We start from the raw sequence: 19,254 nt of genomic DNA on the forward strand, positions 1-19,254 counted from the left end.
GTTATAGCTCTTGTTTAAGTAGTACATGCGTGATGTTTTGATATTTATAAATTCAATAGTTTGTAATAAAATATGAAACACAAGTTCCCACAATCCCTAATGAAAAAATGGATCTAGGGAATAATCACCAATGGCTGCTAGACTAATAGTTATTAGTTGTCACACAGACATTATGTGACTCCTGATGGAAGTACTTGACACCACCTACTAAGTATTCTTATAGAAAGTAGAACTTGAATCTGACTTAAGCCTCTAGAGCCAACCAGTTTATAAAAAGTCAGAACCGAGAACATGTGAGATGGCACCATGAGAATACAGTCATCAAAATCCAGAACTGGGAAGCTTTACAGGATAAACAACTCGGGTTTTAACAATAAAGACACCGCAAGATTGAGGGGAGAGAATGAGGAGGAAGTGGGAAAGGGCCACCCAGGAGAGCGGAAGTGAGAATAGACGAGGGAAATACTTCGATTACCAGGCAGGGTGAAGGCAGGCCCCCCGTAGTTCATGATCCTGAATTTAAGCTGAGATGTAGTCAACGGGGTTGTATGATTTCTCCAGCCACGTTCAGCAGCGTGATAAGAAACAGCAAATATACACAGAGAGGCACATTCAAGAATGCTGTTGCCCACCTTCTGAACTCTTTAATCTCTACCAATAAGAATTACCGAATACAAAGGAGAATCTTATGCTTAGAATGTAATTTCCTAAAGTAAGCTTAATTCTCTGTCTTCTCACTGTTGACCCAATTGGTGGACCTAATTTTGAGATGTTGTGACTGTGCTCCAGAGCAAAAGACCTACTTCAGAATTCCTACATTGTTGTTCTTTTAAAAAACAACTGGATAGTTATCTTTAATTTGTTTTCTTTAACATATGTTTTAATTATCACATATGTGCATGTACTGATTATTTTACAGACTTCCACCTAACGTTTTATCCTATAAGTTAACTTTTGCATTGGCCTCCAAATAGATGCCTTTTCAGACCAAGTTGCCAGTTATGAAAGAAATGGGAATAATTCTCATTCACATAGGAAACCCAAAAGGACAAAAAGAGAAGTCACAATACCGAGAAACAAAATGACCTCAGGTAATGTGTAGTGAAATCAATTCCACCCTTAAGGGATGCACAAGACTTAATTAATGCCGAAATGTGTCCACATCACGGGTACTCAGTAAATATTCTTTACATTCTATTTTGTCTGATCTTAATATTGCAGTGTTTGCTTTCATTTTTTTAAATTTATTTGTTTTTATTTTTGGCTGTGTTGGGTCATCGTGCTGTGCGTGGGCTTTCTCTAGTTGTGACGAGCGGGGGCTATTCTTTGTTGCGGTGTACGGGCTTCTCATTGTGGTGGCTTCCCTTATTGCAGAGCATGGGCTCTAGGCGCGTGGGCTTCAGTAGTTGTGGCACGTGGGCTCAGTAGTTGTGGCTCGCAGCCTGTAGAGTGCAGGCTCAGTAGTTGTGGCGCCCGGGCTTAGTTGCTCCGCAGCATGTGGGATCTTCCTGGACCAGGGCTCGAACCCATGTCCCCTGCAGTGGCAGGTAGATTCTTAACCACTGTTCCACCAGGGAAGCCCTAAGAAAAGTTTTTTTCCCACAAAAGTTTCCATCAAAAGAGTCGTGTTAAAGCCCTTGCAAAGTCTTTCATATCGTGGTATTCTCCCTTTTTTAAAAAAAAAAATTTTGAAAAACAAATACTATTTGGGGAAAATGCATGGGTATGAAATGACCTCAATCAATATCAATGTTGGCTAAGGATCTAGGGTTTCCCTGGTGGCGCAGTGGTTGAGAATCCACCTGCCAGTGCAGGGGACACGGGTTCGAGCCCTGGTCCAGGAAGATTCCACATGCTGTGGAGCAACTAAGCCCACGCGCCACAACTACTGAGCCTGTGCTCTAGAGCCCGCGAACCACAACTACTGACCCCACGTGCCACAACTACTGAGCCCACGCACCTAGAGCCTGTGCTCTGCAACAGGAGAAGCCACGGCAATGAGAAGCCCGCGCACCGCAACGAAGAATAGTCCCCGCTCGCCGAAACTAGAGCAAAGCCCGCACGCAGCAACGAAGACCCAACGCAGCCAAAAATAAATAAAATAAATAAAATTTTTTAAAACTCTTTAAAAAAATAAAATAATAAAAATAAAGTGGATCTAGTGATATTCTTAGGGGTGGCAGCGCACAACTTCAAGGGTTGGGTGTCCTTGTCAACAAGCCCCTTAAGTATCCTTTAAAAAAGCAATTTAGAAGGTGTGATTGTTGCAGAGACATTCTCTCATCTAGAGAGAATATGTATCTAAAGAACAAATGTAAAAATCAGCTTTTCTGAATACTTTGTAAATGAGTACTTGTGAGTTAGGGAAAAAAGATAGTGATAGAATTAGACCGAAGTAAAGATGAGATATTTTGGAAAACCTAAATAATTCTGAAATTTCTTCTGGTTATAATGAAAGCAGTGATGTTGAAGATGCATTTGAAAAGTTTGAATAAAGCTATGTCATGAAATTGAGTTTCAGAAGAGCAAAGCTTCTAAATTAATATACTACTTTGTATAACGTGATTTTAATTATGCCTTTGTAAAACTAAATTACTGAATTAAATAAGTAGACATTTGTTTCACATACATCCTTCAAGTTTATATAGTCAAATTTGCTCAAAAATAACTTTAAAAAAATCTGATTGAGAAAGGAGGTCACCTTATATTTATGTATTTGGGGTCCTTTAAAAAATTTTGTGTCACTTTGCTTTAGGTGTGTGCCTACTGAATTTCATGTAAATGCATCTAATTATTTCACTCACTGAGAATATTTTTATAGTAGAGTTTATCATATTCAACTTTATTTTAATAACATGTCATTCCTTGCCTTGTTCTGTGCTTTCTGGTTCTAACGCTTCCTTGCTTTTGTCTTTTGTTGAAATTTTGTTCTTCAGTAGTCTTGTGTTAATTATTTACCTTCAAGAAGTTTTTTTTTTTTTAAACACATTCTTATGTTTTTCTAGTTGTCGGGCTTAGGAATGAAACAGTCTCTTGAAATCCCCTCATCTGGTTATAGAATTATAGTACAGGTTAGTTTTTTCACCTCCCTACCCTCACTCACTAGGTCTTGTTAGGATATTCTGTGGGTTTTATTCAGGTTATTGTTATAGTAAATAATTATTTTTATACTATACAACTTAACACTTGTTTCATGCTTTTATGAAAGCCAGATTTCCAACAATAATTTAGAATTTATTTCTGTTTTAACTGGTTTCGTATTTATCACCAACCACTTTGTACCATAACTTCCCACTTCCGAGTTCTTAGTTTCGTTTCATCTCTATTCCAATTGTTTTTTCAAGAAAGATCTATTGGTGGAAATATTTTGGGAGCTTGTGAATAATCAAAAGGGGTCTTTCTTGTCCCTTCCTAATGTTAAAGGAAAACTTTCCCCAGACAATCTACTGATCTAGTAAGCTTTTATTCAGTGACTCATGAGTTGGACAACATCCACCCTAGCAGACAGAAAGGATCTCTTAAGAGCTGTACAAGGGGAGAGATTTTTATAGACAGAGATGAGCAGGAGCAAGGAGGTTATACTGGGCATTTACTAAGTGGTTAAAGCAAGTTTACTTATAAGGAGCAAAGGGAAGTGATGGAGCTGGGTTATGTAACTTGTACTGGGCAGGCAGCCACTGACTGGTTGACTTTGGCCTTCCCTTCCTGGAAGAGCTGTTTGCTGATGCGGGGCTTAGCATGAGTGACTCCATCTTGGGCCTGATCTGGTTACTTTAACACCAGTGAGGCATATGTTAGCAGGGTGTACAGTTAAAAGGTAGGATCAGTTGCTGTAACAAAGGCCAAAATGGTAGCTTAAACAAAATAGAAGTTCATTTCTCTTTTACATAACAGTCTGAGCAAGAGGCCTAAGGCTGAAAGGATCAGTGGTTTACAGGACCCAAGCTCTTCCTTGTTCTGCCATCATCAACTTGTAGCATCCATCTCAGGTCTATAAAAGCTGTTTTATCACCCTGCACTCTATGCTCACATTCCAGCAAGTGGGAAGGAGAGAGGGGTGGGGTGGGGACTGATCCTTTTTTTCTTTTTTAAGGGCACAGCCTGGAAATTGCATCTACTACTTCTCATATCCTATTGGCCAGGACCTGATCACATGTCCACACCACTGCAAGCAAGGAGGGCTGGGAAACGTAGTCCTTAACTGGACTGCCATGTTCTCATGGAAGGAAGGGAGAACATAGTAGAGAATAACCAACACTCTACAATGAAAGTGATGCAATTCTTTCCTCACAGTCTTCCCCCTCAGAACTCTGTAGACATCATTGTCTTTTGGCACTTAATGCCATAGTGGAAAAGATTAAGGCTAGCCACTCCCCCTTTTTTTTCTGGTAGCCTTTTTTTCCCATATCAGATTGCTTGTAGAATTTTTTAATCCTTGTGCTACAGAAACTTTTTTTTAGCATGCATCTAGGTTACTTTTCACCGATTTTGCCTAGAATGTGATGTGGCATATATACATCTTTCTTGGCTTATGAAAGTTTTATTCTATTCTGCCCACTTATCCCTTCTATCTCATTTGCTCTGGTTTTGTCCCTGAGCAATACCAGTTATCTATGTGCTATCCTGCTGGCTTCTGTCCTCCATATCTTTCCTGTCATTCTTTTAAGTGAAACGATGGTTTCCTGTTTATCACTCTTTCTGGTACATTCTGAAAGAACTCCTGACATTTATCCTGCGTACCACTGATTTGACTTTTCCACCTCAGTTCTGTCCTGTATTACCTCCAACATGGATCTTAATTTTTCTGTAGCATTTTTGGTTTTCTTGAAATCCTCTGCCATTTATTTCTCTCTTAATCTATCTCATTCTTATGCATATTAGCTTCAGTTGGTTTATCTTTAAGATTCTCTGTTTCGCGGTACAGCCAAAAAAAGAAGACTTTGTTTCATTTAAGGATGTTAAACAGCTTTCTGAAATATTCTTCTGGATTTTGCTGTTGATGATTTTCAGAGCTACACTTTCCTCTGTGTCCTTTGGAGTCAATTCCCAGGTTCTAAAGTGCTATTCATAGGCTCCATTTTATTCTTTGTTTTTTTCCTTATCTTTTAAGGCAAGATCTGTCAAAACGCATTTGTCTAAGACTAAGAAATTGTATCACCCTAAATTCAGCAGCCTGTTGGCTTATTTAGTGGTCATAACCCCTTCTCAGATCGACAGTTGAAGTTCTGGGTTAGTTTGCTGTTCTCAGCAAGCTGTCAACCTAATGACCCTAATCTGAGGTGAGGTTTTACTCAGCTCTACATACATTGCTTTAATTTTCACATCGTTGGATATTATTGCACCGGTTCTCAAGATGAGAGAACTAAGAGGTTAAGTCATTTGCTCAAGGCTTCATAGTTACAGTGAAAGGCAAACCAGCTCTGGACCCCAGATTTTTGACTTGTAGAATCCAGTTTCTGTTTTCAGTCCTCCATCCTGTTAGTCTCCTGGCTTGTCTACAGATGTATCAACAGTGGGAAATGATCACTGTGGTTTCCTATATAAGACAATTTGTGTTGTTTTTAGCCGTGAATAATCCTCAAGTAAAATAGAAATATTTCTATCCTAATACTTTTCCTTGAGCTTCATTGACTTTCTTTTTCCTATATGACTTTCCTTTTTCCGCTCATCTTTCAACCACATGCCACCAACCTGCTCATGCTAGTCTGATAAGTACTGACCTTCACAGTGCACATCTTGAAATATTATTCTTTTTGTCATTCTTGGTGGGTCCTGGCAGAACTCTACTGTCTCGTAGAGGGCTCTGGATATAATTTTTGAAGAAGGAAAGGAAAGTACTTAAGTGCGGGAAAGAATCAGGTTTGGTGGATGCTTTATTAAAGAAAATTTGAAAGCCTCTGTTTGGCTTTCATGTTGGTATAGTTAGCATTTGTTGGTTGGTTGTTGGTTTATTCCCTGCTTCATCCCAAAAAAGGACTTGTGGCATCTTACCAAAATATATGCAATGCAATAAAATTTAATAATTCTTTTAGGGGCTTCCCTGGTGGTGCAGTCGTTGAGAGTCCGCCTGCCGATGCAGGGGACGCGGGTTCGTGCCCCAGTCCAGGAGGATCCCACGTGCCGCAGAGCGGCTGGGCCCGTGAGCCATGACCGCTGAGCCTGTGCGTCCAGAGCCTGTGCTCCACAATGGGAGAGGCCACAACAGTGAGAGGCCCACGCAAAAAAATTTTTTTAAATAAATAAAATTAATTATTTTAAACGGGGAAAAAGAAAGAAATCTGAGTGAAAGGAAAATAAGGGTAGGACCTCTGCATAATCTATAAATTTCACCTTCAAGAGAATTCCCTGGCAGACCAGTGGTTAGGGCTCCATGCTTCCACTGTAGGGGGCACGGGTTCAATCCCTGGTCAGGGAATTAAAATCCCGCAAGCCACTCAGCATGGCCAAAAAAAAAAAAAAAAAATTCACCTTCAAGAAATTTCTCAGCCTTCTTGCCTCTGTGTCCTGCATAGAAACCTTTTAGTGGATGTCTAAATATAGGTGCATATTTATTTGATCCAACATTAACTGCAAAATGTAAGTTTTCCAGCAACATAAAAGAGAACAGGGGTGAAATAAATACCCCTTAAAGCAGCATTTCCCAAGTGATATTCTGTAAGATAACAACCAACATTCTTAAAATGTTGCCAGAAGGAAGGAAAAGGTTTTTGACCTTAGGACTTCTCAGAGCCTTTCATGTGCTGAAGCCTAACCACTGCGCACCGTCTCCGAGCGCCCGTCATCTCCCATCTACACTGTGCATGTGCCTCCTCCTGATCTCCCTGCTTCCAGGCCTGGCCCCTTGCTGTCCCTTCTCAACCCAGCAGTCCGAGGGGGTCCAGCACAATCAGATCATCCTGCTGCTCCTCAGAGCCCCCAAGTATCTTCCTATCTCATGCAGAGTAAAATCATACTCTTGATTGCCTGACGTGACATGCTCCCTCCACCCCCGTCCCTTCCTCCCACCCCACCCCAGGATCTTCCTGGCCTCCCCCAATTCCCCCTTTTGCTCATCTAACCTCCTTGTTCCTCAAACAAAGCCAGCAGGCTGTGGCCTCAGGGCCTTTGCACCCCTCAAATATCCATCTCCAATGTATTGGCAGAGCTCTCTCTCTCCCTATATCCAACTGTCAGCAAAAATGCCCTCTCCTGATAGCTGAGCACCCTTTCTCTTCATCTGCTTACCTTTGTTTTTTTATGTTTTTTACTGTACTTTATTCAGTACACGATACAATTTGTGTATCTGTCACCATCACAAAAATGGAGGCTCCGTGAGGGCAAGAACTTGGCTTGTTTTGTTCATTGCTGTATCCTCAGTTCCCCAGAACATTGCTTCACATAGTAGATGTTTAATTATAATTTAGTGAATGGTTGACAGTAAGCCCAATAATATAAATTGTGAATTTTAAAGAGGGTACTATGGTATGCCACTTTCTCAAAACTGTGAGTGCACAGGATCTTCTTGAGAGAAATGCCTATTACTACCTCACAGGGCATGGGGGTTCTAGAACACTTTTAGAAATACTGCCTTAATTATTCATCATTTGATATAATCATATTCAGCCTTTTCCTTTGCATATTTTAATCTTTTAGTCCAAGACCCCGTGCCATTCCATCAGCCCATTTCCTTCAATATCACCTGGAGTCACACCACAGGGAGTATCAGTCATGCCTGTACCTACCAGCCAGCCTCTCCCTGTGCCACCAGAGCTCACCAGGCCTGCATCTGTAACACATGCTGGAAAAGCTCCAGTAGAGATAACTTCAAGCCCCAAAGAGGACTCACATTCCAGGTGTCTTCACCACTCATCCACAAGCATCATTTCAGAACACATCTGATCAGGTAAATATGGAAAATTGAAGTCACAACTTGGGTACCCTTGTGACCCTGAAAAAACACTCTTACTCTTTCTTTCTAATATGGTGATGTTTCAAGAAAATGATGCTGGAAAGGAGCCAGGTTCACCCTTTACCTCTAGAGCGGAACCTAAGAATGCCTGACAGCTGATGGGGTTCAGGGCAGGCTGCCCCAGAATGTGCCACTGTGGCACGAGGATTATTTCAAGCCGAAGATGGTGAAGGCCCAACGAACTCAAGAAGAGCTTTTTTGTGTGTGTGTGGTACGCGGGCCTCTCACTGTTGTGGCCTCTCCTGTTGAGGAGCACAGGCTCCGGACGCACAGGCTCAGCGGCCATGGCTCACGGGCCCAGGTGCTCCGCGGCATGTGGGACTTTCCCGGACCAGGGCACAAACCCGTGTCCCCTGCATCGGCAGGCGGACTCTCAACAACGGCGCCACCAGGGAAGCCAAGAAGAGCTTTTTACCTCCCTCTTAATTGCCAAAAAGAAATTAGATAGGGAGCCTGTACCAGGAAGAGAGCTATTACCAAAGATAACTTTTCTTGCATTAGAAACACATCTCCACATGGTGTGGCAAACTGTTTGTTTACCAGACCTTTCCTCTTCTCATCTTCTGTGAAATGTCTTCCTCCCCTTTGATGTCCCAGACCCCTACCCACTTCTCCTTAGCTCAGGATGGCAGCTAAACCTCAATAGCCTGTCCTTGAGTCTCCCATCTTTGGGACTCCCATACATACGTAATTAAATTTCTTTTTCTTTTGTTAATCTGTCTTATGTCAACTTAAAAATTACTAGACCAGCCAAAGGACCTGGAAGGGAAGAAGGGAAAAGTGTTCCTCCCCTAACAAACAAGCCTATATCCCAATTAAAAGCAAAAACTAAATAAGTCCATGAAAATATTCCACAATGGGTTTTATACCCATTTCAGGATTTAATGTCTTCTTTTTTTAATTTATTTTTTTATACAGCAGGTCCTTATTAGTCATCGATTTTATACACATCAGTGTATACATGTCAATCCCAATTGCCCACTTCATCACACCACCACCACCACCACCACCACCCCGCGGCTTTCCCCCCTTGGTGTCCATACATTTGTTCTCTACATCTGTGTCTCAGTTTCTGACCTGCAAATCGGTTCATCTGTACCATTTTTCTAGGTTCCACATATATGCATTAATATACGGTGTTTGTTTTTCTCTTTCTGACTTAGTTCACTCTGCAGTACGTGGGCCTCTCACTGTTGTGGCCTCTCCCGTTGCAGAGCACAGGCTCCGGACACGCAGGCCCAGCGGCCATGGCTCACCGGCCCAGCCGCTCCACGGCATGTGGGATCTTCCCGAACCGGGGCACGAACCCGTGTCTCCTGCATCAGCAGGCGGACTCTCAACCACTGCACCACCAGGGAAGCCCAGTTCACTCTGTATGACAGTCTCTGGATCCATCCACATCTCTACAAATGACACAATTTTGTTCCTTTTTATGGCTGAGTAATATTCCATTGTATATATGTACCACATCTTTATCCATTCGTCTGTCGATGGGCATTTAGGTTGCTTCCATGACCTGGCTATTGTAAATAGTGCTGCAATGAACACTGGGGTGCATGTGTCTCTTTGAATTATGGTTTTCTCAGGGTATATGCCCAGTAGTGGGATTACTGGGTCATACGGTAATTCTATTTTTAGTTTTTTAAGGAACCTCCATACTGTTCTCCATAGTGGCTGTATCAAATTACATTCCCACCAACAGTGCAAGAGGGTTCCCTTTTCTCCACACCCTCTCCAGCATTTGTTGTTTGTAGATTTTCTGATGATGCCCATTCTGACTGGTGTGAGGTGAGACCTCATTGTAGTTTTGATTTGCATTTCTCTAATAATTAGTGATGTTGAGCAGCTTTTCATGTGCTTCTTGGCCATCTGACTGTCTTCTTTGGAGAAATATCTATTTAGGTCTTCTGCCCATTTTTGGATTGGGTTGTTTGTTTTTTAAATATTGAGCTGCATGAGCTGTTTAGATATTTTGGAGATTAATCCTTTGTCCATTGAGTCATTTGCAAATATTTTCCCCCGTTCTGAGGGTTGTCTTTTCGTCTTGTTTATGGTTTCCTTTGCTGTGCAAAAGCTTTGAAGTTTCTTTAGGTCCCATTTGTTTATTTTTGTTTTTATTTCCATTACTCTAGGAGGTGGATCAAAAAAGATCTTGCTGTGATTTATGTCAAAGAGTGTTCTTCGTGTTTTCCTCTAAGAGTTTTATAGTGTCCAATCTTACATTTAGGTCTCGAATCCATTTTGAGTTTATTTTTGTGTATGGTGTTAGGGAGGGTTCTAATTTCATTCTTTTACATGTAGCTGTCCAGTTTTCCCAGCACCACTTATTGAAGACACTGTCTTTTCTCCATTGTATATCCTTGCCTCCTTTGTCATAGATTAGTTTACCATAGGTGCGTGGGTTTATCTCTGGTCTTTTTATCTTGTTCCATTGATCTGTTTCTCTTTTTGTGCCAGTACCATATTGTCTTGATTACTGTACCTTTGTAGTATAGTCTGAAGTCAGGGAGTCTGATTCCTCCAGCTCCGTTTTTTTCCCTCAAGACTGCTTTGACTATGCGGGGTCTTTTGTGTCTCGATACAAATTTTAAGATTTTTTGTTCTAGTTCCGTAAAAAATGCCATTGGTAATTTGATAGGGATAGCATTGAACCTGTAGATTGCTTTGGGTAGTATAGTCATTTTCACAATATTGATTCTTCCAATCCAAGAACATGGTATATCTCTCCATCTGTTTGTATCCTCTTTAATTTCTTTCATCAGTGTCTTATCGTTTTCTGCATACAGGTCTTTTGTCTCCCTAGGAAGGTTTATTCCTAGGTATTTGATTCTTTTTGTTGCAGTGGTAAATGGGAGTGTTTCCTTAATTTCTCTTTCAGATATTTCACCATTAGTGTATAGGAATGCAAGAGATTTCTGTGCATTAATTTTGTATCCTCCAACTTTACCAAATTCATTGATTAGCTCTAGTAGTTTTCTGGTAGCATCTTTAGGATTCTCTATGTATAGTATCATGTCATCTGCAAATAGTGACAGTTTTACTTCTTCTTTTCCAATGTGTATTCCTTTTATTTCTTTTTCTCTGATTGCCACGGCTAGGACTTCCAAAACTACGTTGAATAACAGTGGTGAGAGTGGACATCCTTGTCTTGTTTCTGATCGTAGAGGAAATGCTTTCAGTTTTTCACCATAGAGAATGATGTTTGCTGTGGGTTTCTTGTATATGGCCTTTATTATGTTGAGGTAGCTTCCCTCTATGCCCACTTCCTGGAGAGTTTTTATCATAAATGGGTGTTGAATTTTGTCAAAAGCTTTTTCTGCCTCTATTGAGATGATCATACGGTTTTTATTCTTCAGTTGGTTAATACGGTGTATCACACTGATTGATTTGCGTATATTGAAGAATCCTTGCATCCCTGGGATAAATCCCACTTGATCATGGTGTATGATCCTTTTAATGTGTTGTTGGATTCTGTTTGCTGGTATTTTGTTGAGGATTTTTGCATCTATATTCATCAGTGATATTGGTCTGTAATTTTCTTTTTTTGTAGTGTCTCTGTCTGGTTTTGGTATCAGGGTGATGGTGGTGTCATAGAATGAGTTTGGGAGTGTTCCTTCCTCCGCAATTTTTTGGAAGAGTTTGAGAAGGATGGGTGTTAGCTCTTCTCTAAATATTTGATAGAATTCACCTGTGAAGCCATCTGGTCCTGGACTTTTGTTTGTTGGAAGATTTTGTTTTTTTTTTCTTTTGCGGTACGCGGGCCTCTCACTGTTGTGGCCTCTCCCATTGCGGAGCACAGGCTCCAGACGCGCAGGCTCAGCGGCCATGGCTCACGGGCCCAGCTGCTCCGCGGCATGTGGGGTCTTCCCGGACCGGGGCACGAACCCGCGTCTCCTGCATTGGCAGGCAGACTCTCAACCACTGCGCCACCAGGGAAGCCCCTTTGTTCCTGATCTTAGGAGAAATGGATTCAGTCTTTCACCATTGAGAATGATGTTGGCTGTGGGTTTGTCATATGTGACCTTTATTATGTTGAGGTAGGGTCCCTCTGTGCCTACTTTCTGGAGAGTTTTTATCATAAATGGGTGTTGAATTTTGTCAAAAGCTTTTTCTGCATCTATTGACATTATCATACGGTTTTTATCCTTCAATTTGTTAATATGGTGTAGTACATTGATTTGCATATATTGAAGAATTCTTGCATTCCTGGGATAAATCCCACTTGATCATGGTGTATGATCCTTTTAATGTGCTGTTGGATTCTGTTTGCTAGTATTTTGTTGAGGATTTTTGCATCTATGTTTATCAGGGATATCGGCCTGTAGTTTTCTTTTTTTGTGACATCTTCATCTGGTTTTGGTATCAGGGTGATGGTGGCCTCGTAGAATGGGTTTGGGAGTGTTCCTCCCTTTGCTATATTTTGGAAGAGTTTGAGAAGGATAGGTGTTAGCGCTTCTCTAAATGTTTGATAGAATTCACCTGTGAAGCCATCTGGTCCTGGGCTTTTGTTTGTTGGAAGATTTTTTAATCACAGTTTCAATTTCAGTGCTTGTGATTGGTCTGTTTATATTTTCTATTTCTTCCTGGTTCAGTCTCGGAAGTCTGTGTATTTCTAAGAATTTGTCCATTTCTTCCAGGTTGTCCATTTTATTGACATATAGTTGCTTGTAGTAATCTCTCATGATCTTTTGAATTTCTGCAGTGTTAGTTGTTACTTCTCCGTTTTCATTTCTAATTCTGTTGATTTGAGTCTTCTCCCTTTTTTTCTTGATGAGTTTGTCTAACAGTTTATCAATTTTGTCTTTTCAAAGAACAAGCTTTTAGTTTTATTGATCTTTGCTATTGTTTCCTTCATTTCTTTTTCATTTATTTCTGATCTGATCTGTTTTTTTTTGCGGTTGTGGCCTCTCCTGTTGCGGAGCGCAGGCTGCGGACGCGCAGGCTCAGCGGCCGTGGCTCACAGCCCCAGCCGCTCCGCGGCATGTGGGATCTTCCCAGACCGGGGCACGAACCCATGTCCCCTGCATCGGCAGGCGGACTCTCAACCACTGCGCCACCAGGGAAGCCCTAGCTACTCATTTTGATGTGTGATTATTTCGTTTTTCTAAAACTCACAATACATTCTAATTCATTAGCTCTAAGTCTTAATTTATCAAAAGCATATGATTTTTTTTTATTGGAACAGGAGCCATCCAAAGTCCCAGACTATATCACCGGTCATTTTCTTTAAAACCATTTGTGATTCTAGGCTTATCATTTCCCCATTTGTAAAATAAAATAATGATAATAATAGACCCTTCTGAAGAAAGGTTCTAATGGTATTTTTATGCCCTTTGAAAGGCAGCTAAGTACTCTTGTTTGTTCTCAGATGAGCAATATACATGGGTGCTGACTCCAGAGAGCCTGCAGTATGGGGTTGGCACCTACTACATAACAGCCCTGTTGAATAGAAGCAAGGAGGGTGCCCAGCAGACGCCCGCCCTGTTTCTGGTGGTCCCTGCCGTCACCCAGTGTTATTTCTGGGACAGCGGCAACCACATGGAGGAGCAGTGGATGCCAGGTCAGAAGCTGCCCACTTGTGCCGCTCTCCCACCTCGGCTGGCAGTAAACTCAGTGCTCTGTCATCTTATTTGGGGCGGCCCAGAAAGTAAAAGCGCTGGAAGGGAAATAAATCAGCCTGGTTAAAAGGAAGAGGCGTGTGTGTGGTGGGCTGAGAGAACGTGTCTCTTTGGAGCAGCCTTCTGCTTTAGATTTGTCATTTTTTCCCCAAACATTAGTCTGGGGTGAATCTGACAATCTACATAAAGTAAGACAAGTGGTATATGGAAGCTGATCAATTCTACAAGTACTAAATATGCGGAGGGTAAAATGAGGCCGACTTTCTGCTACATAAAAGAGAACTTTTATTGCTTCTTGGCCTTTTGGCTAAGATCAAGTGTAGTATCTATTTATATCAATTTAATATCTGATACAGCCTCTATTCAAGGACAATATAGCAACTGGATTTTTGGAGCAGGGAGTTGGAATAGGAGCTTGGTCCATTCACTCCAAAAAAAAAAGAGAACTTTTGTACTTAAAAATAAGCTAACAGATTCCTGTACATTCTAAGCCAGGTGGGGACAGACTGTCACTTCTGCAATTACTGCCTCGTTCCAGGTGTCTGACCGCTTTAAAAGGGTGCTGTACATTTTCACACTAGTGGTCCTGTGAGATCCTGTCTGGTTTCATGTGCACAAAGAATGGGCTGTAAGTGTCTGGAAATCCTGAGGCAGCTCTTCCTAAAAGATCTGATAGGGCTTCCCTGGTGGCGCAGTGGTTAAGCATCCACCTCCCAATGCAGGGGACACGGGTTTGATCCCTGGCCGTGGAAGATCCCACATGCCACACAGCAGCTAAGCCTGTGCACCACAACTACTAAGCCTGCGCTCTAGAGCCCACGAGCCACAACTACTGAAGCCCACGAGCCACAACTACTGAAGCCCGCGTGCCTAGAGCCCATGCTCCGCAACAAGAGAAGCCACTGCAATGAGAAGCCCGCGCACCACAACAAAGAGTAGCCCCGGCTTGCCACAACTAGAGAAAGCCCACGCGCAGCAATGAAGACCAAACACAGCCAAAAATAAAAACAAATACATCTTTTTTTTAAATGTGAGAGAGTGTTATCCAGATTGAGAATACAAGGAAAGAGGATTCCTTGGAAGGCTTCCGCACCATTCATGAACCCCCTCAGACTGGGAGCTTGTTAAAATGCAGAGTCTGTCGCAGTAAGTTGGGGCGGGCCGGAGAGTCTGCCTTCTGACAAATGTCCACTGCTGCTCAGCAGGGAAACCCCACGGAGTAGCAAGGTGGGGGAGATTTTCTTCTCTCCCAGCAGTGGCCACCAACTGCAAAAGGCATCAGGACATTTCCTGCCTCCTTGAAGCCTTTGTTATTTGGACTCCATGAAAGTATCAGAACTCAGAGTGCACGATGAGAATTCCTCCAACAGCCAAAAGTGGACTAGGAACTTAACCTTGTTCTGTGGAAGGAAATCAGTCATCCTGACAGCATTTTAGGCTTTTCATCTACAAAATCAGGTGTGGAATTGGTACCTTCCATTCATTTGCTTAGTGACATTTTAAAAGATATTTTTTATAAAGAAATGTTACAATATATGAAAAGTTATAGGGAATAATATGATTAAAATATTAAAGACACCACTCAGCTTTATCACAAAGTTTGTATTTTGCTGTATTTAGTTCAAGTATTTTAAAATTTAAAAAAACACTGGGATAATGGAAGATCTGGATCTATCCCTCTCCAACCTCATTTCCTCATTCTTACTAAAGGGTCACCCCTGTCCGGAATTTGGTATATGTGTTCATTCCTTTTTTTTTTTAAAGGATCAAACTTTTCTTTTTTAATGTATTTATTTATTTATTTGGCTGCATTGGGTCTTCATTGCTGCACGAGGGCTTTCTCTGGTTGCGGCAAGCGGGGGCTCTTCATTGCGGTGCACAGGCCTCTCATTGCGGTAGGTTCTCGCTGCATACATAGCACTGGTTCTAGGCGCGCAGGCTTCAGTAGCTGTGGCTCGCAGGCTCTAGAGCGTAGGCTCAGTAGTTGTGGCACACGGGCTTAGTTGCTCCACGGCATGTGGGATCTTCCCGGACCAGGGCTCAAACCCATGTCCCCTGCACTGGCAAGCAGATTCTTAACCGCTGTGCCACCAGGGAAGTCCTATGTGTTCATTCTTTCAGCAGATATTTATTGAGCATCTAATGCATTCCAGACCCACATATAGGAACTAGTGTTGGACAAGAATGTCCTCATGAGCTTACTTTCCAGTGAGGGAGGCTGACAAACTGGATTCATGAATGGTGGTTTGCACACTTTTGGTCTTTGTGTAAATGGTACGATACTATTATATTCTTTTTTTTCTTTTTAAGTTTATTTATTTTTTTGACTGTGCCTCACGACATGCAGGATCTTAGTTTTCTGACCAGGGGTCGAACCCGTGCCCCCTGCAGTGGAAGCACAGAGTTTTAACCACTGGACCACTAGGCAAGTCCCTATTATATCCTTTTTTTTAACTTGCTTTGTTCACTCAGCATTCATCCAAGTTGATGAATCCAGCTTCAATTCACTCATTTTTAACTGCTGTATAGCAGTCCATCAGTTGTGGATTTTAAAAATTTTATGTTTGGCTGCGTTGGATCTTCGTTGCTACACGCGGGCTTTCTCTAGTTGCGGCGAGCAGGGGTTACTCTTCATTGCGGTGTGAGGCCTTCTCATTGTGGTAGCTTCTCGTTGCGGAGCATGGGCACTAGGCGCCTGGGCTTCAGTAGTTGTGGCATATGGGTGCAGTAGTTGTGGCTCGCGGGCTCTAGAGCACAGGCTCAGTAGTTGTGGCGCATGGGCTTCGTTGCTCCATGGCATGTGGGATCTTCCCTGACCAGGGATCTAACCCGTGTCCCCTGCATTGGCAAGCGGATTCTTAACCACTGCACCACCAGAGAAGTCCAGCAGCCCATTAGTTTGCCTCTACTTACTTATGTGTTTGTATGTTCTGCTGTTACTGGACACACAGGTTGTTCTGCTATCTCCTAGTTGTAAACAGTGTTGACAGAGACATCCTTTTTCACGTTTCCTTGTGCACATGTGCAAAATTCCCCCAGGATATACATTCAGAACTGGAATCACAGGATTCAAGGAGTTTTGCTTCTTCAGTTTTACTAGATGTTGCCAAGCTGCTGTGCCCATCAGTTGTCCCACTTTACACCAGCAGAGAATAAGCAATCAGCCCTTGTTTCCCAAATCTAAATGCGTATGTTTGTTTTACATGCGTCCTTTTCTTAGCACGCCAGTTAGAATCAACGTCTTGACTGTTATTCCACGTTGGGCCACAGAGCCCACTTTGGAGGACACAGTGTCTGTGTAACCACCTGACCTACTTTGGCGGCGATTTCTTCATTGTGCCTCGGGCAGTGAAAGTGGAAGACACAGTTGAGCTGTTCCTTCGTGTGACCAGCAACACCATCGGGGTGTCCCTGCTGGCCAGCCTTATTGGAGTCTATATGCTCATTTTTGTGTGGGCTTGGAGAAAGGACCAAGCAGATATGCAGGAGGTGATGAGACTTTGATTCCAAAAACTTTGCCACAATGTCTTAAACATGTGGAACAAGATGAAAAAAGAAACAAAACCCCTTCATCAAAAGAGGCAGGTAGGGGTTTCCCTGGCGGCGCAGTGGTTGAGAGTCTGCCTGCCGATGCAGGGGACACAGGTTCGTGCCCCGGTCCGGGAAGATCCCACATGCCCGCGGAGCGGCTGGGCCCGTGAGCCATGGCCGCTGAGCCTGCGCGTTTGGAGCCTGTGCTCCGCAACGGGAGAGGCCACAACAGTGAGAGGCCTGCGTACTGCAAAAAAAAAAAAAAAAAAAAGAGACAGGTAGGGACTTCCCTGGTGGTGCAGTGGTTAAGAACCCGCCTGCCAATGCAGGGGACACGGGTTAGATCCCTGGTCCAGGAAGATCCCACATGCCACAAAGCAACTAAGCCCATGAGCCACAACTACTGAAGCCCGTGTGTCTAGAGCCTGTGCTCCACAACAAGAGAAGCCACCGCAATGAGAAGCCCACGCACCACAACGAAGAGTAGCCCCCGCTCACCGCAACTAGAAAAAAGCCCACGTGCAGCAACGAAGACCCAATGCAGCGAAAAATAAATTAAATTAATTTAGAAAAAAAAGAGGCAGGTAGCATGGTAGTCGGTATTGTAACAATTCAAGTGGGGCTTCTCTTAAATTTCTCGTCATATCTTCTGGCTCAAGGCCCAGGGACTTAACTCTTTATCTCCATTTTTTTTCTTTTAGCCAAGGTTGAGCCCTCATATGACTCATTTAGGTTGGGAATAAGCCAAAAGAAAACACCCAGAGAACTTAACTATAATCAAATGCAAGTTTATCTCACTTAATACATTGGATATGAAAATTCTGTGTAAGTCAAGTTATAATTTAATGTAACGGCAATATATAGGAAACCTGTAAGTGATCTTTATTTTTTTTTTTTGGCTGCTTTGGGTCCTCGTTGCTGCGCGCAGGCTTCCTCTAGTTGCGGCGAGTGGGGGCTACTCTTCATGGTGGTGTGAGGGCTTCTCATTGTGGTGGCTTCTCCCGTGGCGCAGCACGGGCTCTAGGCACGCGGGCTTCAGTAGTCGTGGCATGCAGGCTCAGTAGTTTCTCCCACGGGCTCAATAGTTGTGGCCCGCGGGCTCTAGAGTGCAGGCTCCGTAGTTGTGGCGAACGGGCTTAGTTGCTCCGCAGCCTGTGGGATCTTCCGGGATCACGGCTCGAATCTATGTCCCCTGCATTGGCAGGCAGATTCTTAACCACTGCACCACCAGGGAAGCCCAGAATCTTTATTTTGAAACAAAAAAATTCCTTTGATGACAGCTTCTTTCTAATTTCTGTTCTATATCTTTCTTATGCTTAAATTTTCCTACATGTGGAAATTCTAGAATACACAAAATATCTGTTTCTTTATGGCTGTTGGTCTCGAATTACCATTTTTAGTAAATAAAAATACAAGACAGTTAAATTTGTATTTCAAATAGTGAATGCATTTTTAGTATAAGTATGATCCCAAATTATTCATCATTTGTCTGAAATTCACAGTTAACTGTGTGTCCTGTATGTTATCTGATAACCCTTTCTGGGTGGGTGGGAGGTGGAGATATTTAGAGGTCCAAGACCCGATCAGTTGATTCCATGAATATTTCATTTTAGAGACATAAACTCTGGACTGTCAGCCCTTATTCCCCCCTTTTGTCACTTAACTTAGGTCTACTTATCTGTACATCTTCTCCCCACACCTCACCCTTTCTTGCCACAGAGCTGCCGCAGTGCATCCTCCTGTTTCTAGCTGGAGAAGGCAGGGGTCTATGCTAAGTGAAGATCGGCTAGTTTTCTTGGTTCTGCTTTTTCCTGCAGGTGAGGGTCACTGTCCTGGCTGATAATGAGCCCAGCTCTCAATTCCACTACCTTATTGAGGTCTCCACGGGCTATCGAAGGGCTGCTACAACAGCTAACGTTAGTGAAATAAATGTTCCTCATTTGTTACTTGGTGTCTTCTGCCATGTGAGGTACAGTCTGACTTGGTAATATCCCTGTGTCCAATTGTCCTTTACAAGGATCCCAGACAGTGATCTTTCCTGGTTCTAAACTGTACACCTGAAGAGCTCTTTCTGCTTGTCTCAGACCCCAAGACTTCATTTAATTGCAGTTTTCTCTGTCCTCATCTTTCTCCTTAGAGATAAACCAAAAGAATCAC

At 42.6% G+C, this 19,254-nt stretch overlaps 1 protein-coding gene and 1 pseudogene across 1 annotated transcript in view; both read left to right on the forward strand.

Annotated features, from left to right (window-relative positions):
• PKD1L3 (polycystin 1 like 3, transient receptor potential channel interacting) overlaps nt 1-19,254 on the forward strand; it is a 54,776-nt gene that overhangs the window by 3,312 nt on the left and 32,210 nt on the right. Inside the window, 8 exon segments of the mRNA XM_089902482.1 lie at nt 948-1,091; nt 6,832-6,941; nt 7,633-7,830; nt 7,832-7,885; nt 13,289-13,482; nt 13,484-13,508; nt 16,825-17,055; nt 18,915-19,013. Coding sequence (XP_089758608.1) covers nt 948-1,091; nt 6,832-6,941; nt 7,633-7,830; nt 7,832-7,885; nt 13,289-13,482; nt 13,484-13,508; nt 16,825-17,055; nt 18,915-19,013 — 1,055 coding nt within the window.
• Nucleotides 13,854-14,026, forward strand: LOC115802539 (U2 spliceosomal RNA; annotated as a pseudogene).

The sequence above is a fragment of the Delphinapterus leucas genome, chromosome 20 (assembly GCF_059928025.1).
Source record: "Delphinapterus leucas isolate spDelLeu-1000000601 "Yukka" chromosome 20, BTC_Dleu_Yukka2, whole genome shotgun sequence".
In the NCBI taxonomy this organism is placed as follows: Eukaryota; Metazoa; Chordata; class Mammalia; order Artiodactyla; family Monodontidae; genus Delphinapterus; species Delphinapterus leucas.